The sequence below is a fragment of the Cornus florida genome, unplaced genomic scaffold (genome assembly GCF_030987335.1).
Source record: "Cornus florida cultivar Cherokee Brave unplaced genomic scaffold, ASM3098733v1 CherokeeBrave_3.0.0_Hap2_Chr01, whole genome shotgun sequence".
Classification (NCBI taxonomy): domain Eukaryota; kingdom Viridiplantae; phylum Streptophyta; class Magnoliopsida; order Cornales; family Cornaceae; genus Cornus; species Cornus florida.
In genome coordinates, this window is record NW_026775571.1 from 94,579,098 (window position 1) to 94,605,481 (window position 26,384).

General features: G+C 33.4%; 4 protein-coding genes across 6 annotated transcripts; 1 reads left to right on the top strand and 3 right to left on the bottom strand.

Annotated features, from left to right (window-relative positions):
- Positions 1-218: 218 nt before the first annotated feature.
- On the bottom strand, positions 219-3,231 carry LOC132307211 (transcription factor bHLH112-like). 2 transcript variants are annotated; one of them, XM_059804917.1, is made up of 7 exons: positions 2,737-3,231; positions 1,927-2,488; positions 1,707-1,820; positions 1,525-1,590; positions 1,379-1,438; positions 1,163-1,213; positions 219-982 (listed from the first exon to the last, which is right to left on the bottom strand). In XM_059804917.1, exons 1-7 carry the CDS (start codon positions 3,042-3,044, stop codon positions 845-847), a joined length of 1,299 nt encoding a protein of 432 aa, XP_059660900.1. In that variant the 5' UTR covers positions 3,045-3,231; the 3' UTR covers positions 219-844. The 2 variants fall into 2 exon arrangements, with proteins under 2 accessions (XP_059660900.1, XP_059660891.1); XM_059804908.1 differs by having other exon boundaries at positions 1,373-1,438; positions 2,737-3,229.
- A 10,147-nt stretch (positions 3,232-13,378) lies between these two features.
- Positions 13,379-16,508, bottom strand: LOC132307224 (transcription factor bHLH112-like). 2 transcript variants are annotated; one of them, XM_059804935.1, is made up of 8 exons: positions 16,192-16,508; positions 15,734-15,962; positions 15,532-15,621; positions 15,367-15,432; positions 15,048-15,113; positions 14,875-14,925; positions 14,545-14,708; positions 13,379-14,210 (listed from the first exon to the last, which is right to left on the bottom strand). In XM_059804935.1, the coding sequence occupies exons 1-8, from the start codon at positions 16,305-16,307 to the stop codon at positions 13,763-13,765; spliced, it is 1,230 nt and encodes a 409-aa protein (XP_059660918.1). In that variant the 5' UTR covers positions 16,308-16,508; the 3' UTR covers positions 13,379-13,762. The 2 variants fall into 2 exon arrangements, with proteins under 2 accessions (XP_059660918.1, XP_059660911.1); XM_059804928.1 differs by having other exon boundaries at positions 15,734-15,965; positions 16,192-16,506.
- Positions 16,509-19,780: 3,272 nt separating this feature from the next.
- On the top strand, positions 19,781-21,451 carry LOC132307236 (uncharacterized). Its single transcript, XM_059804949.1, has one exon. The coding sequence runs from the start codon at positions 19,938-19,940 to the stop codon at positions 21,321-21,323; it is 1,386 nt and encodes a 461-aa protein (XP_059660932.1). The 5' UTR covers positions 19,781-19,937; the 3' UTR covers positions 21,324-21,451.
- A 1,286-nt stretch (positions 21,452-22,737) lies between these two features.
- On the bottom strand, positions 22,738-24,269 carry LOC132277910 (transcription factor DYT1-like). Its single transcript, XM_059779753.1, has 4 exons — positions 23,815-24,269; positions 23,466-23,693; positions 23,174-23,350; positions 22,738-22,859 (listed from the first exon to the last, which is right to left on the bottom strand). The coding sequence occupies exons 1-4, from the start codon at positions 24,013-24,015 to the stop codon at positions 22,788-22,790; spliced, it is 678 nt and encodes a 225-aa protein (XP_059635736.1). The 5' UTR covers positions 24,016-24,269; the 3' UTR covers positions 22,738-22,787.
- Positions 24,270-26,384: the final 2,115 nt, after the last annotated feature.

Here is a 26,384-nt window from a genome sequence, read left to right on the forward strand (position 1 = left end):
TGATACTTCGTGAATATAAAGTAAAAGATCGATGGTTTAAGTTTCCATCAAAAATGAAATGCGTGTGAATATCTAACTTATAGGATGACGGAAAAAAAAAAAAAAAAAGGCACTTCAAATAATGGAAATCCTAAAAGTATGAACAATGAGCAGGCCTCTGGCTTCCACTAACACACCCAAACAGATAAATAAATCAAAAGTTAGATACCCCAATCAAATGAGCTCCACAAACTCACTCTTTTCTGTTCTTGAATTCAATAATAATGATCTTTTTATCTCTACTCCTTTTTCTCATGTTAATCTCTTTCTCATAAAATAAGAACTGGTGCCAACCCTACATACATATAGAATCAGGAACAAAACTCCCTTAACATATCACCATCTTTCTGCTAAATTTAGCTCAACTACCAACATATGCCCTACTAACCCAAACTTTTCCACTAAATTTAGCACTTGTTCCTAATCCATCTCTAACTATATATATATATATATAGATATAGATTAATTATCACTGCACATTATTATCCTACAAATGTTACCTAAACATCTTTTCTAGGCTACATAATTTGCCTGCATCTGGCCAAACATTGCTTGTCCTTCCTTGAAGGGTCGGTCGCCCCTTTTTCTTTTTCTCTTTCTTCCTTTTCCTTTGTCTTGCTTTTGTTCAAGACTTGCACAACACCACAAATGTGCCTTCCAAGCTTTCAATTGTTGTTTTCTTTCCAAACTTGAATTATCATATATAGCCAATTTGTCAGACATTTATTTTGCATTAGTTGCAGGCCGGGAAGATTGAAGTACTTCTTTAGCTTCTCCATCTCCTCTAGCTCTTACCTAATGTTCATCAAAATGTGGGGGTCCAGAAATCAGCAGTGGTCTCGCTAACAACTGGAAAAGTGCTCGATATTGGCACGAGGCAAAGTCCGAGGCTTCTTAGCTCTTGGTTTGGCCCTTCTGAGTCAATCTTCAAATTATCGCCAGTCTGCAGGATTATCAGCCAAAATATTCACATTATTCCAACAATAGATATGTATAAATCATCTTTATGTGTGTGTTACATCAAATAAAATAAATCTTTATATGTGGGTTAGGTACACTTTTATATCCTTCTTGTAGTAATTATACAGCAGATTGAATAAAATTAAGACAACTTAATTTGTACCTGTTGGTGCTGAATGGGAGGTCCATTTTTCATATATGGAGTACTTAAAACCTGCAAACGTATAAAAACAAATTATAATTAACTTTGATAATATAATTTGGTTTCTATTTTAGTGCATCACTTCAATATCAAAAGTTTTTAAAAATTTTTTCAGTAAATAATTTCAATTTCAAAAGTTGTCGCAAGAAGATGATCGATAATGGAACATACACGGACTTGATCATGGAGAAACTTGATATACAAGATAGCTTCATGGAGAACCGATGCAGTATCAGTCTGAAACAATTAAATGGTGAAATTAACCCAAGTTAATTAAGAAAAAGTAATCTTGGAAAAAGTATAAGAAAAATCCAAAAATTTACCTTTCCAAAAGGCGAAACCAATTGCTGGAGGGCAGTGACTCGGTCCCCTAGCTTTTCTTTTCGGACCTGATAACAAAGCTAGAAGTTCTCATCCATGTCTTTGAACAAAAGATAATATTTATTATTACAAAGAAAAAAGTAGAGGCTGGTGTTAAAAGTTAATTTGATCGAATCTATGGTACCTTAAAAGTCGGCAATGGTGATGGGGTATCAAACCTTTGTCTTTTAAGTGCCGGTTCACTGCTGCCATTCTTCACCACTGAGCTCGAGAATTGAACATCATCCTTACAACCAGGCTGAAACAAGTTTTAACATATTCAATAACACAGTTTAGAAACCCTAGCCATGTAGCTATATATATGTCAAATTTATTATGCCATATGAATTAATAATCATATTTACCTTTGCAGTGAGGTTGGGACACTTGGGCTTCTCTTCAAACGTGGACGCGAGAAACTGTGATTTGTATAAGGGTGTGTTATTGTTGAAGAGAAAATGATTTGTAGGTTCTAGTTTTGACATGGAAGGGTTCAACAAGGTAGATAATTTAGGCAAAGAAGGAGAAAAACTACTTAAGTTTGGCCGGTAATTTGGTAGAGATGGAATGTTCATTGATGGCTTGTCAAATTGAGATTTTTGTGGTTGAGGCTCGATATCAAATAGAGTTTGCAGCAATTTTGAAGTGCTATATGAAGCTGAACACGTTGAAAAGCCGGTAGCTATGCCTTGGCAAGCCGGGGTGCAGTTACCGGAGCTAGTGACACTGTTCAAACATGACTCATCTAGGGAAAACCCTAATTGATTCATCGGTTTGAAAGCATCAATCGACGAATCTTGGCCTAAGTTGCTTGGACTCCACTCCTTTTCGATTTGAGGACAATCCATCTCTGCTTGTTTATAATTCAATCTCGAATTCATATCTTCTTGTAGCACTGGATAATGATAGTTGCTCTCAGCTCTTCCACTACAAATAAAAAGATAAGAACAAAAGCTTCAACAATCAAAATAATTGATCAATTTGACTTCTTTTTTTTATAGAATAATTACAATGAAAGTAAGCACAATAGTTCAGATTCTGTAGCTGTTGTGAAGGTCTAGAAAACAATAATTGCATGAATTAAATTAGATGTGTATTATTTTTCTATATTGTAATTTTTTATACAAAAAAATATTAATATGGCTATATACAAACACAGCTTCATATATACTCACAGTGAACCTTTGTTGCAATCAGTTGTAACCATCATTTGCCAAGTTGAATCGGAGTCGGGCTGCTGAGGTTTTTGCATGCCTTGGACAATCATGGACTCACCAGAAACTGAGCAAGACTCGTCACAAGACCTTGCCTTTATGTCCACCAACTCACTTGGCCATCCGAAGCTTCCCATATCATTGATGGAAGGCGAACAAAGCGATGATCCATACGTGCTTTTCGACGAATTCCACCAGTTTTCGCCACAAATCCCAGCTTGGAATTGATCTGCCATGGCCAAAGATTGCTTGTATGATGAAGTGTACATGTTAGGTGTGTCCTAGCTAGTGCTTATATGTTGATAAGCTCTTTCTTCTCTGTAGCTTTGGGTTTTCTATGATCTTGTTTGGTTTCAAGTGAATTGCACACTTTGGTGTTATATATATATAATCTATGTGAGTGTGTCTGTGGAAAACGTTTTTTAGTGCAGAGGGTGGAAACTACTGGAATATCGTTGACTTTTCCAAGAGAGGATGATTAAACAAACAAAAGAGTGTTTTGATCGATTGATTTACACATCAATAAAGAAAATCAAAAAAGAAAAAGACAAAAAAAAAAAAAAGAAAAAAAAAAAGAAGGCATTCTGAATCGAATATTTTCTTTATTTTAATCTAATTTTTAATTATCTCCTACTTTATTAATTATTTATATAGTTATAATTTGAAAACTTCTATTCCTCATTGACAAAAGGTATATGATATGATGAAAGCGTCCAATTTGGGCACCCCACGGTCGAATAATAAATATAGCTTTAGCTCGTAAAATATAAAGGCTGAAATTCTTTATTCTTTTAAACCAGACCTTTGATTATTTTAATTCCACGGATTAAATATATATATTTATGTAGAAGAGTGGATTGTGGTTGTGGAGTTAGCGTCTAATTACAAGCTGGTCGTGGTACGGTATAAAGGTATCAAAATTAATTGTTAAAAGAATTCGTGCTTAGGATAAGCTAGTACTTTAATGGAGTAAAGGATTGCGAATCCAAAGTTGTCAAATTTGTTGTTGATTATGTGATCAACTGAATTGTCTAGAATGGGAGACAAAATTTCAGATCAAATGCGATTTCAATTTCAAATTTAAGGTGCTATTTCAGTCCCCCTAAACTTACATGAGTTTCATTTTGTTACAACATTGATTAAATTTTTTTTTTTTTTTTTTTTTCAAGTTCACGACCTCTTACTTGTCTTTTACGAGTTTGTGTTCGCTTCCTTAATTTGTGACAAATGACTCAAAAATCATAAGTCATCAGACTCATTACTCGCCCTCTGCTCATGCACACTTTTCGTACTTATGGTTTTCAAAACATGTGGTAGGAGGTTTTTGTAATCACGATTTTTAAAAATGCATTTACATAGTTAAGATACAGCTGCATTTTTAAGTGTTGACGGATTCTCAAAGAATGCCCAACGACGTACTTTCTATGCCAGTTCACTTTTCGATCTCACTCATACTTTGCTAGTTATTTCAACATGCTGGCACGGGCCTATTTGTAATATATTAGTACATTCTTGTGGGCTATTTTCTCAATCCGAGATTCTGTATTTAACTGATTTACCAAGTATCAATAATCCAAAATTATTTAATAATTTCTCCTATTTGGAAGCCAGTGTAGACAATTGCCCCCCTAACAAAATAAATAAATAAATAAATACCCACCGCCTTTTTTTGTATTAAATACCTATAAATAAATAAATATCGTCCCTATTGAATTAAAAAAAAAAAACTTCAATATTGCCTTCCTCCCACAATATTTTTATCTTATTGTTTAGGGCAGCCTCCTCACATAAATTTCTAAATTGATCCATGTTAATACGTAAAGGATTTTCTTAAAATATATGGAGTGGTGCATTTTGATTCATAGACCATGGATCGAGAGTTCAAGACCTACAGCTTACCTTATTTCAAAAAGGTTTGAACATTTTGGTATATGATTTAAAGATCGAGCTCAGTCCATACCAATTTGATCCATTTTAAAAGATAAGAAAATTATTCTTAAACTTATTTCTTAGATGAATTTGTCGGTTATTATTTAAAAAATGTTTGAACATTTTAGTAAGAAAATTATTCTTAAACTTATTTCTTAGACAAATTCGTCGGTTATTATTTCAAAAAGGTTTGAACATTTTAGTACATGATTTAAAGATCGAGTTCCGTTTGATCCATTTTATAAAATAAAAAAATTATTCTTAAACTTAATTTTTAGACGAATTTGTCGGTTTATGATTTTTGGGGGGCACAAATGACATTCTATGGATAAATCCTTTATGCTAAACAAATCAATTTGAGAAATAAGTTAAGTATCATTACTCATGTAAAGTTTTAAAAAGATTATAGTATTTTGTTTGAGGAACCAAACTGCATTATGGGTTATATGGACTCCGTAATAAAAAAATCAACATGTAGTAGCGGCACAATTCACAAAGCGACAAACTGCATTTTGAACCTTAATTAGGTTTGAGGGACCACAAGTCTACTATTTTATTTTTTATTTGTTAATTTCCCTGCTTTATCAGGCATGTTTATAAATTATAAATAAGCTTCATTTTTCAATATTATAAGTTTATAAACCGGCAATCCAAGGTGACTCGTTAGGCCGCCAGTTGCGCCTATAGACCTATACTACTGTAGTGTGTATACAATATATAATATATATATATATATATATATAGAGAGAGAGAGAGAGAGAGAGAGAGAGAGAGAGAGAGAGGTCATGCTTATGACCGGGTGTTTAGCCTCAGTGAGTCAAAATGTGGGGTCCTGGCGGCAAGCAGGCGTGGAAGAGCCTGGGACCTACCTTAAAATAGTCAAAATCCGGATCATGACATCTCATTCTCCATACTTATCCGTATTCACACAGACAGACACACACACACACACACAACAACCCTTGCATCATTAATTTTGTTCAAGGATAATCATGATATTTAGCACTCCAATTTTTATTTTATTTCGGGTAAATTGTAATTACACCTTCCAGATTTAAGTTAAAAACATTTATTTACAACTTAAGTATTTTTTAAACAATAAATATCACCTTAGGTGACATGTTGTTTGAGTAATATTTCAATAAATAGTAAAAAATAAAAATATTAATTTGTGTGTGATTACTTGAAAGTGATATTTAATGTAAAAAATGATCTTTTAATTACGTACTCTTATTATGGTTAGGGGTAGTATTGTTCAAGCATGTAAACTTGAGGGGCAATTGTATCACATTCTTCCTAAATTATATTTGTTTGTCTTTACTACAAACTTGAGGAGTTGTGAGTACAAATTACCCTTTTACTTTTACATATGTTGTGAATTATGCGATCCAACATAATTAAAATTTAACATATAAATAATTAATTAATTTTGTTTAATTTTTTACTTATATATCAAATTATGATCTATCAAAACTACGTATTCTCAAACCTTTAATAAATTTATAATTATTTTTTTACCATTTTACCATTATATTAAGAATAAAACTATTTGTGTAGTCGATTTGCAAACTCAATACTTGTGAGTTCACCCATTGATCGATTTGGCACACATGTAACATTTGCAATAACTTCACATTCTTTTCGTCTTTTTCTTAACTTACAAGTATATTATGAATGATAAATTCTAAAACACAAAAATACTTAAATTTAGGCACCTACCCCCACCAAAGTATAAAGAAACCTTAATTAAAAAAAAAACACGCAACACCTTAATACGTAATTCTAAATGAACCCATTTGAAAAAATAAATAAATCAATACGTATATAATTAGTACTCATATTTTTCTAAGAAATTATGAAACAATTTTTTGGTCAGATTTTGGATTTGCTTCCCAATGGACACCAGTTCGAGTTTTCGCAGGGCCACTGGAGGATTATTCAATCTTTAATTTCAGGGCCTCCTAGTGTGATTAGTTGAGATGCGCGCAAGCGGCCCAAACACCCAAGATTATTCCAAAAAAAAATTATGAAACAATTAATTTCAATCCATATATGTCCTTTTATATATAAATATATAATCAATATTTATTTCTTCTTTTGTTATGAAGTTCTATAGCTTTTTATATACAGTAATAATTTTCACATTTTTTTTTTCTTTTCCCCTTTCAATGAGGTATTAATTACTTAAAATTATTAGGTATCAATTTTTCTGAAAGTATCGATTGCTTGCTAAGTATACTTGGCTTCACCTTTAAAAAAATAATATTTCTGAAAGTAAAATAATATTATGTAAATAGTAGTAGTAATAGTTAACTCAATAAATTAGCAACGTTATTTTGAATGCCGCTACATAAAGATTAAGGCACTCGAATCAGTTTCTAATATCCCCAAAAAAAAAAAAAATAATGCTACATTAATCAGGACTGTGCGTTTCACGGCTCATAATGCAAAACGAATAAGGTCAAACTCATAGCCATCAACTCCATGGTTTTTCTACACACCTTCTTATGCTCGTGGAATGTTCATTCTTCAAATAATTATCACTTTTCGTCTCTCAAGGCTCATGTCATGCCTTTTGACCTCTACCACACACACTAATCTTGTTTAAGGATGTGCAGGTGTAAGTTTAGTTGTCTAATCTTGCTCATGTCATGCTTTTGGGGAGTCCGTGTTTAAACCTTGTATCATATTTTTACCCCCCAACCACTAATTTCTAGTATTTTTTTTATGAAAAAAAAAAATCTATTTAAGAATGTTAGTAACAAAAATTTAAGAAGATAATTATAAGAGTTAATTGCACTCACATCCTTTAAGGTTTACCCTATTAACAGTCATATATAAGTTAGTCTCTTTTTAAACAATGACACTCAAATTTGATAAAGTTAACAAAGGCACCCATATCACAATCTCCTCATCGTCAGCGCCTTATTGCTTGTTTTCAATACCAATTAGATCGACCATTTGCTTCGATTACTCTTAAGTGGCGGTTTCACACGTTGGTGACTGGTGTTGCAGAGTTGATGAGAGATAAAAGGGTTAGGGCCTTAGCAGAGGTGAAGCTGGTGGACACGTGTAAAAGTCACACGATTTAAAAATTGCTAAAGAATAGTTTTATCAATTAAAAGAGTTGATTTTTTAAATGGAAAATGAATTTTTTAGTGAAGGACAATAAGGCATTTTACTCTAGTTTAGGCTGTGTTTGGATTCATATCTGACAAGGGAGTGTCATTGTTAAAAAAACATACTAACTTATATATGGCTGTTAATAGGTCAAATTTCAGGATGTGTCATTTGCAATTAACCTTAATTATAATATAACTACTCAATCACCCAAACATATGTTGCGAAATTAAACAGAAAATAAAGAAACACAGATCAATCACACACAACAAGAACATACAGATTTTTACTTGATCCACCCAAAATTAAGATTACATTCACGAATTGCAGGAATTTCACTATAATGATTAAAAAGGCACACGGTACAAAGAATTCAATATGAATAAATACTCTCGTACCATAGTAACTCATGAAGTTAAATCCGAGTTAAACTTTGGTATATAATATTTATCAAGCACCACACTAGCTATCAACATTACACATAAATGTCTCCTCTCTTTAGCCCACTTATATATATATATATATATATATATATATATATATATATATATTTCATTTCCTTTTCTCTATCTCTCACCACCCAACTTGTATTTTTATAATAGTATTAAGTCTATTACAGTATACTCTTAACCACCCTTAACAACCAAAACATATTTGTTCTTAAACACCATATAACACTAATTATGAAGGTTAAGGTAATTATTTGTGGGTTTAAGCGTGTTAATTAGTAGCAGACATGCTTGAGTGGAGTGATGGGTTGACCATCTGAGACCAAGTCTTTCCATTAGACAAGCCAAGTTGCTATGGTCCATGTGTTTCGCGAACGCGGCAAGCGTGTTTCAGGTCATGTTAACTAATAAAGTAATAATAGAAAAACTCAAATTTCCCAATTCAGGAATGTTATAAATTAGGATGTGACACCACCATTTTCTTGTCATCTTTAAATTTTGGAATTCAAACACCAACATCTAGCTCTCTGACTTAATTAGTGAAATATGAACTATAAGTACGCGTAATGTATATCATAGTTCATAAATTCATATATCTACATCTAAAATTCTTTTACTGCACAACTTCCCTGTCGCATTTCGAATTCAGAAATAAGAGAGAAAAAATTTCGTATGAATCATAGGTGATTTTATATTTCATATAAATAATTCACACTCACAATGATTAAATTCCGTATTTATGATTTTCAAAATATGTTATACAATTAGAAAATGTTCACAAATATATAAGTACCAACAATCTCTTCCTAGATAATATAAAACGTTAAAGTATCTTTCAACACATTTGTTATACGTACTAAAATTATGTTGAAATATAAAATAAATGTATAAAAACACAATTTTAATATATTAAAAAACACTATAGTAAAAGATCGCTAGTACAAGATCTTGACTCATGACTTGTTATTGTGAGTTATGTGGTGCGGAAATGAACAGTTGATTAAATTGTAATTAACTCTCTAAATGACCTAGATGAGGTGAATAGATTAATTTGTCTAATTTTTGTGATTGATTAATTTACCCACAAATATGATCAATTAAACATTCATGCACAATCACAAAAATAAATATTGAAAAGTAAAGCAAAGTTAGAGAGATGACACCAAGATTTTAATGAGGAAACCAATTGAAAAGGGTTGAGAATTTTTGTACCATCCCTAGCGTAAAAGATCCACTATGTATGAAGCAAAGTACATCGAACTTTGACTTAGGCTCACATCCCTTCACTCTACCAAGACCCAACTTGCTGAACACTCTTATCTTTGCGACCTTCCGTCCAACAACTTTAGAGTTCAGACTTACTCCTTGAATCTTATAAAATGATTGATGGTAGATCAATAACACTTCGCAAGTGCCTTGATCCCTTTAGGTGGGCTGAATCGGTTCAAGTTGGTCAGACTTGAACATTTGCCTTTAAAAGTTAAACCGGTTCAAGTTTTGCTGAATCGGTTCAAATTAGACATAATGAAAAAATTCTCCTAAGCTTATTGTTGAATCACCCAAGTGTCCTCTCACACTGACATACCTTCCCAAGCCATTGTTTTTATCATTACAGAGTGTATCGACGTATAAACGCGATTACTTCTTCAATTCCGCTTTCGATTTTAAATTTTGAAAATTTGAATTAAAAATTTATAATTCGATTGGAGTTGTTTTGACAACTAAATTTGCCTAAAGACAAATTTATATTCCACAGTTACGTCCATTCAAACTTGAATTGAATCACTTTATGCACATTAAAATTAATTATTGGTAATAAATAAATAAATAAATAAATAAATCAATATATGATTACCTAAAATTAATTATTTTCACTTTTCAACACACTTGCCCATACATGAATAGAAACTGGTTGCGTTTATCACATTAGGACCTTATTCATGCAACACAACCAATAATCGTTTCAATCGATAACTAGTAGATAGATAAGTTTGGGTTTTCAATGTTTATTTATTTTATTTTATTTTTAAATGGGACAGTTAACCCATGGTTTGAAGATAGTGAGCCGTGATACACATCATATATATATATATATATATATATATATATTTTATGAATTGTGGACAGCTTCAATAAAGTAATAATTAAATATATAATCTTTTAAATGGATAACTAATAGACAGGTAAGTTTGGTTTTATTTTTATAACATATATATATATATATATATAAATTAATGGGACAATCAACACACGATTTGATGATAGTAAATGGTGATACACATTATATATTTTATAGATTAATGATAAAGAATTTAAACAACTTCACAAATTTGATTAATTTTATGTAAATAGTAGTTGTTATTAGCATGTTAAGAATATTAATGATATTATGATGACGTCAATTTTTACTCATATAATTTTGAATTATCAATAAATTTGATTAATTTTATGTAAATAATAGTTGTTATTAGCATATTAAGAATATTAATGATATTATGATGACGTCAACTTTTATTCATATAACTTTGAATTATTTGATTTTCGTACTTCAAATTATTTTTTAAGTACATAATTTGTGGATATTGCACACTTCAATAAGGTAATAATTAAAGACAGAACTATAGGTTATTTTGCAGCTTCTATAATCGTCCCTTATGTGAAATTAGAATATGTTTCCCTTTTGCCCTTCTCTCTAGTTCTTTAGATTGACTTACATTTCCATTTGGACTCACGTTGACCCTTTTTCATTTCTTACTAATCTAAAATGAAATTTAATTATCAATCAATTTCTCTTAATAATATTATTATTTTTTTGTCTATACAATATTAATTTATTATTTCAACTCGATGGCAAACTGTGACCGCTGTAAAATAAATAATATGGGTTAAATCTGTATTTAATCACCAGATATTGAATTTAATGAAGTTAGGTCATGTGGGTCATGCATGAAGACCATGACATCTCCATTACATAAAAAATGAACAACTTTGAGATGGGTCAATTGTCTTCTAATTGATCAAACGACATGGAAAAACAATGGTCGACTGAAGGAGGCTATACCAATATATATATATATATATACATGTTTATGGAGTGGTAAAGTTTTAGGTTCCGTGCTGGCATGATGGAGTTGAGCGATGGGTTGGACCTACCCTCTCTTTTTCTTTTCTTTGTTGTCATTATTGCTACATACTCCAATTTCTATGTCCACACATGTTTTGTCCATCATTCGAATCTTAGCGATATCAGTTTGTCCTCAAGTCTCATAATTTTTCATCACTCAGTGACACGAAGGTTTAACCATTAATCGAAAAAATTAAATGTATGCAGTCTAACTTTTGCCAGAGTTACTTTTCGAGTTTAATCATGACTTCGACAAATACCCGGCACACGGCACACAAATGACAAATGACGAAACAAAGATTTTCATTGAGAATTCGTTCGTGTAATAGCAAGTTTTGACACAACAGTAATATTCCTCCATTGTGATTTGGAGGTCAAGTATTCAAATAATACAAATTGCCCTTTCTAAAGGGTAAAAATACATACATCTGATCCCAAATCCCACAATGACGGCTGCCAACAGTGAGCTACAAAAAAATTCTATACATTTCTTTTGTCTTATGTATAACATTTGAAAGATTATAGCAATTAAATATGAATGAACTATAGTATAATCTTGACATTGGAACAACCATTTTAAGTCAAACAAATATGATATAATTAAGGTCTTATCAAGTGGGAGTCAATTAATGTTGCTTTACCTCCAAGAACTACATTCCAAAACACTCACACGGGAGGTTAAACTGCTCTAGTGAATTAAGTAAACAACTTGTTGACACAATTATGTGGTTACTAATGCTAAAAAGGTCAATAATTAGATCTAAAAGAAGATAATCTATTCATAAACATCAAAAGCTATGTCAATATGTATTTGACCACATCTTCTAAATTATACAAAATCAGAAGTCTACCCAACACAAAAGCTGCATTATCCTTGGATTTTTGGGCTAGGTTAGATTCCACAAGATATTAATATTATGATATATGTGGCTATAGCTCTTTTAGGTTGAGCGAGGAAAGGTCAAGATGATTTGCTTTTGTGATTTTATGCAACTGCCTATAATTTAATAATTCCGAAACTGTTAAAGAAATTTTAATTAAGGGGTCCATTTGACTTTATGTTTGGCGAGGTAACTAAATTTTTTCAATTTCAAATTTAAAGTGCGAATTAACTTGCGAATCTCACCTGATTGGTTCATCATAACCGTTTCAATGCACCGCAGAGTAGAGATACACTGCAAAGGTTTTGGGCTTGTTTCTTCATTGGGCCACTGTTGCTTGCTTGGGCTTGTTTCTTAATTGGACCAAAAAAAGAGAGAGAAATGATTAGGAGGTTCATACTTTTATATGGAATATATATAGGCTTTGGGTGTTGGGTTTTACTCCCTCCGAGTCTCCATTTAGTTGCTCAGCTCATAAATTGTAATTCACATTTTACGAGTTGGACAACTAAATAGAGACTCGGAGGGAGTATTTGCGAAGAGTTGAAACTAAATTTAGGTGTTTGGATTGGGCAATGAATGTGAGTAACTAGTTTAACGGGCTTTATTTATTTGGGTTAAATCTTATTAAATTAGAATAAATTACATCGACCATCTATATATATATATATATATTTTTTTTTTTTTTTTTTTTTGGTTCTGTACAGAGTAACATTGACCTCCTATATCATACATTCATCCGTCGGCTTATGTAAAGCTTCAAATTTATTTAAAATTCAATTTTACCCTTTAAAAGTTTAAAAAAACAAATATCTTTCATTAAAAACAAAAAAAAGTACAAAAGGCATAATTGCCGTTTCACACCTTTAATAAATCGACAACTCTTCTGACCAGGAAACTCAGTGTAATTAATGTGGGATGAATACTTAAAGGACCATAATAAGTCAAGTTTTGGGACCTAATTTTGGGATTTGTGCAAAAAATGCAATTGCATTTCATTGATAAGCAATTTATAGTCAAACTACAGTCAACAATAGATCACGGAGAACAATTTCATTGATAAAAAATGCATAGTTTTAGGATATATGGAACAGGGTTACTGTAGTCAACGAAACAAACTACATTGATAGCATTACATTAAAAGTTCAAAAACAACCATAAAAATACTTAGTACATTGATAGCATTACACAGCAAGTACCAATATATATATATATATACTCCTTCTGTCCCAAAATAAGTATCATTTTTTTTTATTTGTTCCAAAATAAGTATCCATTTTTTTTTTTTAAACAATATATTTTACATCATTTCAAAAATGTCATTTGAGTTTAAATTTCAAACTTCAATATTTTAAACTTAAAAGGACAATATTATAATTTTTCAGGCTCTTAAAAATTACTACTCCCCATAAATGACACTTACATTGGGACGGAGGGAGTATCATTGATAAAGCCAAATGCTCCAAAACCATTATTACAGTGCATCACTTAGCAATCAAACCTGTTACACTTGCAATAATAGCAAGAGTGTATAGCACCATTGTAGCAAAGACAGCCATCTTCATTAGTCTATGAGCTGCTTTAAACGCCTGAAGCCTTTCACTAAAATACGCATTTTGTGACCTCAACTTAGAAAACATGTCCAACTCAACCAATATTTGCCCCTTAGCCTTGTTTTGAGTTTGGTTAGCTGTTTGCTGGGTTGTTGAGGATGTGGATGCAATTTCGTCGAGAGGTGTGGATTTGCACCAATTCGAGTAAATGCATCGTTGGTTTGGACAACCATAATGCAATTTTCCTTTGTTGTTGTCGTAGTCGTCTTCAGATTCTGTGATTTTTATCGCGGTTTTCAATCCACAATTGCATGTCTGCGGCCTACATCTCAGGTTTTCTAGCATGGCAGCATTTGTGCTTGAAGAGCCCATTTGCATTCTTCAAAGCCCAAAATAGAATGAAAACTTTAGTAAATTTGAAAACTTAAATAATGCGCATTAAACTAATTTACCAATTAAATTTCTTTTGTAGCCAAAATCATTTCCTCTTTCCAGGGTCAATCATTTTTCTTTCTCTTTAATTTCCTTTTCTTTGTGTTGCTTTTGTTCAACATTTGTACAACACAGCAATGTGCATTCCAAGCTTTCTAAAATTCTGTTGTTTCTAAACTCAAATGATCACAGCCAATTAATTTGTGTGTGATTTATATTAATTGTACTACTTTTAAGAGAAAATTAAAGTACTTCAGCTTTTCTCAATTTCTCTTCTCTACCTGATTGTTCCTCCAAACGCAGGTGTCAAGAAATCAGCTGTTGTCTTGCTAACAACTGGTGGGAGCATTGGTCGGAAAGTGCTCGATATTGGCACGAGGCAAAGTCCTCTGCTTCTCAAGTCTTGTTTAGGCGCTTCTGAGTTGAGCTTCAATTTATCAGCAGTCTGCAGGATGAGTTAATTAAATTATTCAACACGTATGTAAATCTATACGTATATGAAGAATACTTATATATCCTTCTTGTGGTTGAAATTTAGCATATTGAATCAAGAAAAGAACCATTGCCTGGAGAGAAAAAAAGAAAAAAAAAAAAAAATTTAAAATTTGTACCTGTTGGTGTTGAATGGGAGCTCCACTTCTCGTATATGGAGTACTTAAAAGCTGAAGCACACATATAAGCCACTTTAACTTTGATAATATATAAATCTGATTTCTACTTTAGGGTTTCATTTTTAGTGTTCAGGTGTGAAATGTTGTAGCAAGAAAATGACAATGGAACATACATGGACATGTTCATGGAGAAACTTGATGTAAGCTATAGTTTCCGAGAGAACCGATGCAGTATCAGTCTGCAGAAACAATTAAATTGTTGAAATTAACCCAAGTTCAAAGAGCTGACAAAGGAAAGTTCTCTTGGCATAAAGTGGAAGGAAATTAAAAATTTTAAAATATATTTGGTTCAATTTTTTAAAAATAGTTGCTACTTGTGAACTAGCTGTGTTTTCAGATAAATATAAAAACCAATCAAACAAACTGTTTTTTTGGTTGATTTTTTTAGAAAACAAATAGAATTTTATATAATTTTCTGATTTCAGTTCTCACCCTTCCAAACGGTGAAACCAATTGCTGGAGAGCAGTAATTCGGTCTCCTAGCTTCACTTTTGGGACCTGACAACAAAGCTAGAAGTTCTAGTCCATTTCTTCAAACAAAAGATAATATCTATTACAAGGAAAAAACTTGAGGCTCATGTTGAAAGTTTGATCGACCTTCAAAGTTGGAAATGGTGATGGATTTTCGATCTGTGGTCTTTTAAGTGCCGGTTCGCTGACCACTCTACTCGAGTATTGAACAGCACGCTGGAAAAAATTGAACATGTTGAAAAATTCAGTCAAAAAACCCTAGCCATATAGCTATATATTATATATGAACTTTATTATATACTACGATCGAATCACCATATTAATTTACCTTTGCAGTGAGGTTGGGTTTCTCTCTTTTCGGCATTGAAGGAGGTTTTTCTGTTTTCGGCATTGAAGGCTCCAACAAGAGAGAGAATTTAGAGGGATTGATCGGCTTGTCAAATGGAGAGTTTTGTGAGTTGCGAATTGGATCATCTATCGCTGTTTGATTATAATTCAATCTTGAATTCATATCCCCTTGTAGCATTTGATGATGATAATTGCTATCAGCTCCGCCACTACTAATAGAAATATAAGAACAAAAAGATTGAACAATAAAAATGACTCTCCAAATTGATTATGGAATGATTACAATGAAAATAAGGACAATATATCAAACACTTTCGTTGTTGTGGAGGTCTTAAATTAGATTTTGTGCAATATATCTATATATTTTTCTACTTTGTAAATTTTGTATACAGCAACATATATTTATATGGCCATAAACACATCTTCATATATACTGACAGTGATGTGTTGTTGCAATCGGTTGTTGCCGGCGATGAGAGGCTGCTACCCGTCATTTGAGAAGTTGAATCCATCAAGATGGTTCCACTGATTGATAACTGAGGAGGGTTTTGCATATTTTGGTGTAAAACTGAGCAAGACCGATCATCACTACACCTTACTTATTACCTTTATGCCCCCCAATTCGCTTGGCCATCCAAAGTTTCCTGTATCATTTATGGACGATCGAATAAAGTAACGATCAAAGATTATTGCTTATCTGATGTATTGTTGTGTGTCCTTGTGCTTATCTATTCGCTGTCTTTTACCTTTTCTTTATGCTTTGAAGCTTTGGGCTTATAAAAATGGAAAATGACAAATGTGGATAGCTCCTGCTAGCACCCACATGATTTAAGAAGATAAAAGTAAACGGACTCTTAAATCATCCATGCTCATCAAACCTAAAAATAATATAAAGTTTTAAATCCAAGATAAATCCTAAAGTCACGTCGGATGAGAGCTACACTATGATTCTAAAATAAAACCCTAGCATATTACAATATGCACCATTAATGATGCTCTGCTAAAGATTCCGTTCATGTTGCCCAGCTCAATGCATTTAGTATTTGCATTTAAAACTAATTAGCACGCTACCCCACCAAAAGCGTGACCGGAAGGAAAAGATGTTCAATGTGCCCGGTATATCGTGCACTGGGCACATTACTGTCGTTTGTGTCATGCATGCGCGAGCACGTGCACAACACACGCATATATGAATAGTTGTTATGACCCGATGCACAGTGTACTAGGCACATTAAATATATTCTTGATGTCAAAAGAGTGATTTGTCCCTTAAAAATCATTACCTATGGCCCTAGACACTCAGCAAGGACTAGGTCCCTTCGAGGAGCTTTGGGTAGTGCTCGGAAAACCTAGGACTAGGGATCGATAGTAACGGAGGCAGTTTTGGATGGGTGTACATACATACCCGCCCTAGCCCTTGTCTCCACAACCGATTAGAAACTTCCGTCCATACCTACTCATGCCCTGTCGGGACCCAAAATTGCCTAAACGGGGGCCTTTCCACCCATCCCCGCCCCCGTTTAACTTTTTTAGCCCCGTGGACACCTGCTCTACCATGTTTAGTTTCAGAACTTCTACTCCTTTTTAATTTATATTCCTTAATACAATTATATAACTTTTTGAAAAAAATTCATAAAACATGAGAAATCAATAATTTAACATAAAATTTAAGGATATATGCGTTCTTAGGGCTTTGTCACTCAATACAACGGTTGAGAAATTAAGTGAATGTGATCTAGAGTTTCTAGACCTAGTTATATATATTAATAAAATAAAAATAATTTAATAATTTACCTACCTAAATGGGTGGGACAATCTCCCCCGCCCCAGCCCTGGCCCTGGCCCCGGCCCCGGTTCCGAACCCGAACCCGAACCCGAACCCTCACGGGTTTTCATTAATAAAAATCTGCACCCTCAGATAAGTTAAAAATGGCCCCCAAAATTGCTATAACCGGGCACGGCGTGGGGTGAGTACTTGTCCCGCGGAGCAAATTGCCATTTCTACCTAGAACTATAAATATGGGCTCCAGCACATGTATTAGTCGAATCACACTACCAAACCTGTAATTAGTTCATTTCGTTATGACCTATAGTCTAAACACACACGATTCTACATTAATCGGAGCTGGTTTTACAAGATCTCACATTTCTTCCTTACGTGTCACAGTAGGACCTCAAATCCATGCGACCATCTGTTACTGTAATATTTTCAATTGAACTCAAATCGTTCAAGAAAATAAAGAGATAAGTTTTTTTTTGTTATTTTAATGAGATAATCAACAATGAGTTTCGTGTTTTGTGACAGTCTGACAGACAATATATCTTTATTTAAATAAATAAGACAGAATATATTATAAATATTGGTGTCTGATATGACATTCTCAATAAAGCAGTGATTAAAGAGAACTAATGGTTAATTTACTTAATAAAAAAAAAAATTAAAGGTGATGTAGCAATGTTGCTTGTAATCCTTACCTACTTTCTCACTCTACATAAGTGATCTCTCTCATTAATCCCCATTAAGAATTAATTTCTTTAATTGCATCCGATCACTGGGGTAAGGAGTTCACTAGTTTGTGCCTCTGGGTTTTGTCTGGGCTTTGAATGTGAGTCATAATAGAATTGGGTTTTATTTGTGAGCGGGGTTAAAATTCTATAGTTTGGGCTTTGAATTTGAGTGAGAGTGGGATCAAATAGTTTAGATTTTATTTTATTTATTTATTTTTCCTGGATCAGTAATAGGCAGTAGTTCATTTGTTGTCCAATTATTGCAGAAATTCAGAACTACAGCCATATTATTTAATGCCATGGACAACATATAACGTCAAACTGGTCCATGTTTACAGACAGGCTAAAAGTACCTGGCACTTTTTTAAATGGTAAGGTAATTTGATTTCAATGGACTAAGCTCTTTCTTAGATTTCAATTAGATGTCAATAATCATAGTAGTGCATACAATTTCAAATCGGTCTGCTCAATTAGTTTACAAAGTTGGGTTGATTTAGAATGATAAAAACTGCAGATGTTAAACCAATTAGTCGATATTATAACTCGAAAAGGAGAGAGGAGTTTGAACCAGCTCGGATGTAAGTAATATATATATATATGATCACTTTACCAGTTCAAAGACTACAGATAAATAGTAAAAAATAAAAAAATTGAGTAGAGTGATAGATATATTTTACTTCCCTTGTAGACTTTTGGTAAATAGTGAATGACATTTTCCTACCAAACACTGGGTGTTGGATTTAAGTATTGAAATGGTCCAGTCGATTAGACATCACATGAGAGTCCACTAGCAACAGTAATAAACTGACAATTTTTTCTTCCTTTTTTCCTAAGCAAAGGACTGAAATATTTTAAATCAATCAAAAGTATTACAATCAGAGGCTCCAACTAGGCTAAGAGGGTATATTCTCTAAAATAGAGATACCCAACTGAGATCTAGCACCTAGGTAGCCAAAAACATGGGCAACCACATGATCAAAATACCCAATTTTCTCATATGATCTCCAGTTTCACTTCTTTTCCATAGTTGCTCTTAAATTATCATTAGATAACGAGTTCGGATCTTGTGCATGACAACACGTACGAGTGTTGTATTGCGGTGAACGAGAGTCCAACTGTAATAATAAAAGATTCAGATACAAGATAAACATACATAATTATTGATACAAAGATTTAATTAAAGCTTCTTAGGATTCTTTTTCAATAACCCTCCTTTTTTAACCCATTTGGAATTAATGAGAAAGGAGAGATTAAAATAAACTTCTACAACTTATTAAGTACTTGAAAAAGTAGACTGTCTTCAATTATGTGGGTGTGGGTGTGGGTGTGACAATTCGTCCCCTCATAGACTATGAGCCAAAGGCCCACACACCTTGTCTTTTTTTATTACTTTTGCAGAAATTTTACTTTCTAACAACAAATTCTGAAAGTTACATCACTCCAACTAATTCTTCCACGTTTTTCTCTCTAATCTTCATCACTAAAGTGATATATGAACCTTTTCCCAGTTGGATAAGAATCAAGTGGTTGTGGTGTCATTATTAAAAGAATAATACGATTGGGTCATATCCGGTTGTCTGTTTTTCTGTTTATCAAATAATTTTCTTACCTACCAAACATCTCTAACCAAAAACTTGTTCTTCTTCAGAGACTTGTGAAGATTTGATTGACGTCTAATGGCTTTCTATGGCTCCAACTCTTACTATGGTGATGCAGGTGAGTACCATTGTACCCCTTATAATACTAATAATGGTTATGATATTGTTCCAATTCTAGACTCAATATCCTACAATGACTATGATTTTAGTGATTCCAAATTCATTGAGCATGAACCAACTGATCATCATCATGGTGTTTATGATCCTTTTCTAACTCAATCACAAGTTAATTATTGTACCTACAATTTCAGTGAGCCCAAATTTCTCGAGTATAATCCAACTCCAAGCTCAATCTCTTACTCTGATTATGAATTTAGTGATTCCAAATTCATTGAATATGAACCAATTGATCATCATCGTGGTGCTTATGATCCTTTTCAAACTCAATCACATGTTAATAATTATTGTGCCTACAATTTCAGTGAACCCAAATTCTTGGAATATAACCCAACTCCTAGCGCCACTAGTTATTTTTATTCTCAAACACAATACCTTGTCTCTAACTCTACTTTGGAGCGCGTTGACACTGATTATGAGGAATATGATCCTACCCCTTATGATGGTGGTTATGATATTGCTCTAACTTATGGGAAATCCCTTCCTCACTCGGATGAAATATGTTATCCTCGTTCAGCTTTAGGGGCTAATGGCCTTAACGGCAAAAAAGATTCCGGTGAGGTCTTGGCAAAGCCTCCTAATGGAAGCAAACCAGAGGCTAATGGCCTTAATGGTAAAAATGATACCGGTGAGGTCTTGGCGAAGCCTCCTAATGGAAGCAAACCAGAGGCTAATGGCCTTAATGGTAAAAATGATGCCGGTGAGGTCTTGGCGAAGCCTCCTAATGGAAGCAAACCAAGCACGGGTATTGAAGAAGAGCACAAGGCCTTTGGTGGCCTTGACAATGGTGATGAAGGTCAAAATGAGAAGATTTTGGACTCAAAATTGAGTGAAGAAAAAGAGGGGTATGTTTGTGATGACAATTATCCTTGGTCTGGCTATGATTATGGGGTTGGAAATAGGAGAAGTGAAGATAATTGTTATGGATGTGGATATGATAATCAAGTGCCTCAAGCTCCATATGGGTACGGCTCGGATGCCTTGGACCTTTGTGAGAGTTTATTTGGCTACTGGCCTTGTTTATATTGGGAGGACCGGAAGAGGTATGGTAGTCGAGAAATTGGAGATGGAGAAAGAAAGGAAAGCCTGTGGAATGGTGCTGCAGATTATGTTTTCGGAGGTGCATACTCGAATGGTGAATGGAGAAATGGGAGGGGAAGTAACTATGGTGATGTTAGCTATGGTTATGAAAGACACTACCAGGAAGAACCTTTGATTGGGCAGGTTAAGAGTGAAGAGAGTTCATTGCTGCAGCATTTCTTGATTTTTGAAGATTATAATAATTGACCTTGCTAGCAAATTGCTTGTTTATGTATCTAGATAATTAGTGTTTGTGTTATTTGAGCCTCTGTTTGCAGGTAAAAGCCTGACTGATTAGTTAATAAAGCAATTGCTTCACATATTGTTTAAATCTTTGCAAGTCTAGTGATTGATCTAAATATGACTATATACTGAGCTGCATTAGAATATCGAACAACTGTATAAGGATTAGCTTGATGACAATGACTAAGAAAAGCATACAAAAATCGATGATGATCACTCGAAAATGCTCCTTCGTGTTTAATACTATAAAACAAAGCATTTTTCGATACATTGCCCTGCATAATTTGAGCAATTAAATCTTTATATGAACTCCATATTGAGCCCAGAAATATCATTTGCCCCTAGTTAAAATGATCATATGATATTCAGTGCATCTAATGAAATTCTTTGTTTTGTTGGTAGAAATTTGTGACAATGAGAGCAAAAGGGTACAAATCCAATGTCTACTCAGTGAATGACAAAGCAATCACTGTTCTATCCTATACTCTAGCAAGTATTAGCCTTTAATTTGTACTAATCTATGCTTTAACGTAGACTAAATAAAGTTGCTTTTATTCTTAACGTCAATATTACACGATTCATTTACTTAAAACACTTTGCGAGGAGCACAAGAAAAGTGAAAAACAGAAAACAAAAGGTTAAAGGAGTAGACAGTTGGGCCAAGTTGAAGGCAAGAAAAAGATACACCAATCTATAGGTGTACTAGCAACACAATTTGGACTAGTTAATTGTTTGGTTAGATTTCTTGATCCAGTTGTATAATTTGTATTAATGTATGTAATATCAGGCTATGCTTCTATAGCAACATTATGAATAGCACCGCTGGGCCCAGAGACTTGTTATTTTCAAGCTTTAAGCAGACCAAAGGTGGGTGAATCCTTGTCTTTGTATCTATCATATGACATCATACTGCCTTCTTTTTCTTTCTTTCTTTTTTTCTGTCCTTTGTTTTCCCGGGAAAGTTAAAGACTTAAAGCAAACATGCACCCATTACTCACAATATGCCCCTAATGGAGCACAAACTCTTAGCCTCCCCTTTGGGAAGAGAGATCATATCATCCGAGCTAGAGGGCTAAAGCGGACAGCATTGTGTTTACATGAGTAACAGAGCAAGGGGAATATACTCCTAGAGAATTATCAATCTTGAACTTCAGCCAAAGATGGTATATGAACTATATCATGCATTGCTTTCTTAAAAACTGTATATCAGTATCAGTAAATTGCATATCCTGCATCTTTTAAATATAATGGCATCTACAGACAAATATAGTCAATAATTCAATTGCAGCCTCTAAATACCTAGACTAATAGCAATATTCCAGATGTAAATCATAAATAGCAAATTAAGTCAATTATTAAAATCAAACACCATATTCTTAAAATTGTTGTAAACTGGTCGATGATCAATCCCTTTCTCTTCCGGTTGCCTTATATGCTTCTAATGATATCCATCAACAACTCTCTGACCTGATCAGCTGCTAGCATTCTACCGCGAATTCCCTGAAATCATAATTCTAATTTTCAGCTTCTAGAAAACTTTTCAATCAAGTATTATTATTAATATCTAAAACTTGATAGTTAAAAAGACTTCTTTTAATTTGGGAAGTTAAAAGAGTGCATGGGAACAAGAATGTGATGGTACAATTTTGGTCTACTTGAACAGGAAAAAGTATAGTTCTTGCTGTACTTCCATTCAAAAGTGAGGGTTTTTGTGTGTGTGTGTGGTGGTATAGAGGACATATATTGTATCATTCCTATAAAGTATTACTAGAAAGTAGAAAAGTAATGCCAAATGTTTGTTCTTTCCATCTTACCACCAAGCAGGAAGTGATGAGGTATGCTCCTTTCGAGGTGGTAACACTGGTGTCAGTGAATTCAAAGCCAACAACACTCATGGCCTCCATCAATTTAGTGCATGCACCTCTTTTCTTCTCGAGGATTATCTTCATCCAAAGGTTATCGGCATCAATGTGATTTACTGTAATCTCTGTCTGAAAAAAAAAAAAAAAAAAAAAAAAAAAAAAAAAAAAAAAAAAATTTCTATTTGCAATGAACAAATTAACTAAATCATGAGACATATATGTTTAAAGACTAGAATTGTGTGTGTGTGTGTGTGTGTGAATGTAAATTGTATGAATTAATTAAAAACAAGGTAACCTTTATCCCCCATTTCTTCATCTCTTCTGCAGCACCAATTCCTTCAGTTTTCCAGGCTTTTGATTCCTCCTCGAGGATCGCCTCCATTTCAAGAAGTTGGTCGCCAAGATCTCTCACATCCTTCTGCAGCTTCTGAATGTAAGTTATTGCGTCCACAATAATGGTTGCTCTGTTCATCTAAAACCACACAAGAAATACTTCAAAGTTAGAAACTAATGAATAGCAGCATATGATATTATTATTGACTGAAAAGCAAAATCTTGGAGAATTAATGTATAATTGGTTTTCGGGTAATTGCATTTGTGATGTTTGGGACTAATCCGCGCAGCTCAAGGAGTCTAGCTTTGAGTTTGTGGCGCCGCCTCCTCTCAGCTAAGAGGTTCTTGGATTTATATACTACAGTGTCATCACCAACCTGCCCCCTCCAATTTATATTTCTCTCACTGTTTCTTTCTTCACCTATGCTTAAATCATCCAAAGAGAAGTCCAGGGACTCCATATTGTGCAGATTAATGGTTATTGTTGATGAGAGAGAGAGAGAGAGAGAGGGAGGGAGATGGGGGTAATTTGGTCACAGGAATGCAGCTTAGTTAGAAGAGAGGCTTCTGCACTATTCGAAGTTTATGGACTTGATTTGGTTATAAAACAGCTCCTCACAAGAGTAACATTTCATTGGCTGGGAATCTTCTTGTTATAGTTTGTTGGGCATCCTTACAATTCTTGTAATAATCACACCTTTTTTTATATATTTTTCGTTTGGTGTTGGAAGGAAATTTGAATCCTCTCCAATGCATTTAGCGACGGTGGAGATCACTCTTGAGAGAGAGTGGGCCCCACTATATCATGTGCACTAGACCGTTCAGTGCACAGGAGATGATCCGAGTTGGTTGGGAAGCTCATTTCTATCATGACAGATTCAGTTCAATTGTTGCCATACATGTAAGTTATGGTGCATGTGCATTGAATCTCGATCGTTAATGAAAGGCACATAGTGCATTAGGCTGAAGAAGCCAAGTACAAATTTCTAGTTTGTTTGCATGTTTCTGCGATAGTTTTGTTGAGTGGAAAGTACAGATAAGTGAGGAAAGCTGAAGCTGTTAGGGCAGAAATACTTCTTGTACTTCTAGTAATTGAATTACAAATTTTCACACAAGCCAGCCCAAATTTAATCAGGCCTTATAAATGGCCCAGACTGGCCATATAGGCCTATATGTGGATCACCTAACTAAAAATCAATATTTATTTTTTTTTTTATTTTTTATTTTTTCAATAGAAGTAAAAAAGTTTTATGGTTATCTAAGCAACACAGGTACGAGAAAAGTTTCTCCCGTTATACCAAGTCATTGTTGTTATAAAAAATTTAAATTTTGTCACATAAGAAAAAAAAATTTTATTTAGTACATTTTATCTCTACGTATCAATATTTATTTAATTGATTAATTAGTAATACAATGACATAAATATAACATAAACATTAAAATATTTCTATGCACACACTCCACACACACTAATGTTCCAATGTGAGGCTCAAACTACTACTAAGTCCTACTTTTGAATATTTGTTCCACGTAGCTTGCGACCCTCTCAAATTTTCATTTACATGCTTCTTAAATTAACAATGACATTTTGAATTATTATTTATTTTTGTAAGAATTGGTTTTAAAACTAATTTACCTTTGTTTAACTATTTAAACATGACTTCAAATGTATTTTGAATATGGTCATTTTAAACTCAAAACTATCATTTTTTTATTAAAGTTTCTAACTTTATACATTAAAACATTCTTATGACTTCAGAAGTATTTTGAATAAGGTCATTTTAAACTTAAAACTCTCATTTTTTTAACTTTTTTTTTAGGAGTAATTTGTTTTTTTTTAACTATTTAAACATGTTTAAGCTTTTTCTAAGATAGATTCTTATAATTTTAACAGCCAAATAACTAGTATATTTTAAAGAAAAAAGAAATATAAGAAAATTATTCAAATGCTTTTCATTTGAAAAATAATATTACCATTTTGGAGAACAAACTAAACCATTTAGAGAAAATCAAGATTAACATTAAATATTTAATAAATTGACAATATGTTTATCAAAAGATAAGACTTAATAATTTTTTTAAAATTAATACTCCGTAAGACTTATTAGTCATTAAAAGCAAAAGATAAGACTTGTTGGTAATTTTCTCTATTTATAATATTTAAAAGTCTACCATCTTTGATCTTGCAAAATTAAAAAGCAAAAACTATATAATTTGCAACAAATTTGGTGTATTATTCACTGTGAACCTCAATTTGTAGTAGCACATTTGCTTTCGAAAATGTCTTCTTCCCTCTACCGCCGTTGTACGAACTCTTCCCTGCCAAAATACCCAAAACCACCGCCTCCTTCTCCTCCTTACCCAAAACCTGCACCTCTTCGTTACTCAAAACCCCAGAGACCAAAAATTTCTCAGACATTGTCGAGAAATTCAAGAAGTCCTCCGACTCCGAGCGCTTCCGCAGCAGCTACATCGCCTACGAAACCACCGTCCGCCACCTAGCCAAGTCCGGAACGTTGTCGTACATCGAAGACATCCTCAAGCACCAAAAAAGGTACAAGGATATCTCACCAAGGAGCGCTTCACTGTACGACTCGTCTCTCTGTATGGAAAGTACGGCATGTTTGAGAATGCCCGCAAGTTGTTCGACGAAATGCCACACTTGAACTGCGACCGAACGGTCATATCATTCAATGCCCTGCTTGCGGCCTGTGTCAATTCGAAGAAATTTGATAAGATTCGCGAGATTTTCCGTGAGTTGCCGAAGAAATTGTCGATTCAGCCGGACAGGGTTGCATATTATTAAAGCTTTTTTGCCATATGGGTTCGC

What these genes read in the sequence shown, in the direction of transcription:
- LOC132307211 (XM_059804908.1), bottom strand. Translation starts at nt 3,044, where the DNA reads ATGTACACTTCATCATACAAGCAATCTTTGGCCATGGCAGATCAATTC. An exon ending in TTCTCCATGATCAAGTCCGT is followed by an intron (nt 1,214 to 1,372) that starts GTATGTTCCATT and finishes ATACGTTTGCAG; the next exon opens with GTTTTAAGTACTCCATATAT. An exon ending in CTCCCATTCAGCACCAACAG is followed by an intron (nt 983 to 1,162) that starts GTACAAATTAAG and finishes ATAATCCTGCAG; the next exon opens with ACTGGCGATAATTTGAAGAT.
- LOC132307236 (XM_059804949.1), top strand. Translation starts at nt 19,938, where the DNA reads ATGGCTTTCTATGGCTCCAACTCTTACTATGGTGATGCAGGTGAGTAC.
- LOC132307224 (XM_059804928.1), bottom strand. Translation starts at nt 16,307, where the DNA reads ATGCAAAACCCTCCTCAGTTATCAATCAGTGGAACCATCTTGATGGAT. An exon ending in AACCCAACCTCACTGCAAAG is followed by an intron (nt 15,622 to 15,733) that starts GTAAATTAATAT and finishes AATTTTTTCCAG; the next exon opens with CGTGCTGTTCAATACTCGAG. An exon ending in GCGTTTGGAGGAACAATCAG is followed by an intron (nt 14,211 to 14,544) that starts GTAGAGAAGAGA and finishes TGGGCTTTGAAG; the next exon opens with AATGCAAATGGGCTCTTCAA.
- LOC132277910 (XM_059779753.1), bottom strand. Translation starts at nt 24,015, where the DNA reads ATGGAGTCCCTGGACTTCTCTTTGGATGATTTAAGCATAGGTGAAGAA. An exon ending in TAGTCCCAAACATCACAAAT is followed by an intron (nt 23,694 to 23,814) that starts GCAATTACCCGA and finishes GTGTGGTTTTAG; the next exon opens with ATGAACAGAGCAACCATTAT. An exon ending in TACATTCACACACACACACA is followed by an intron (nt 23,351 to 23,465) that starts CACACACAATTC and finishes TTTTTTTTTCAG; the next exon opens with ACAGAGATTACAGTAAATCA.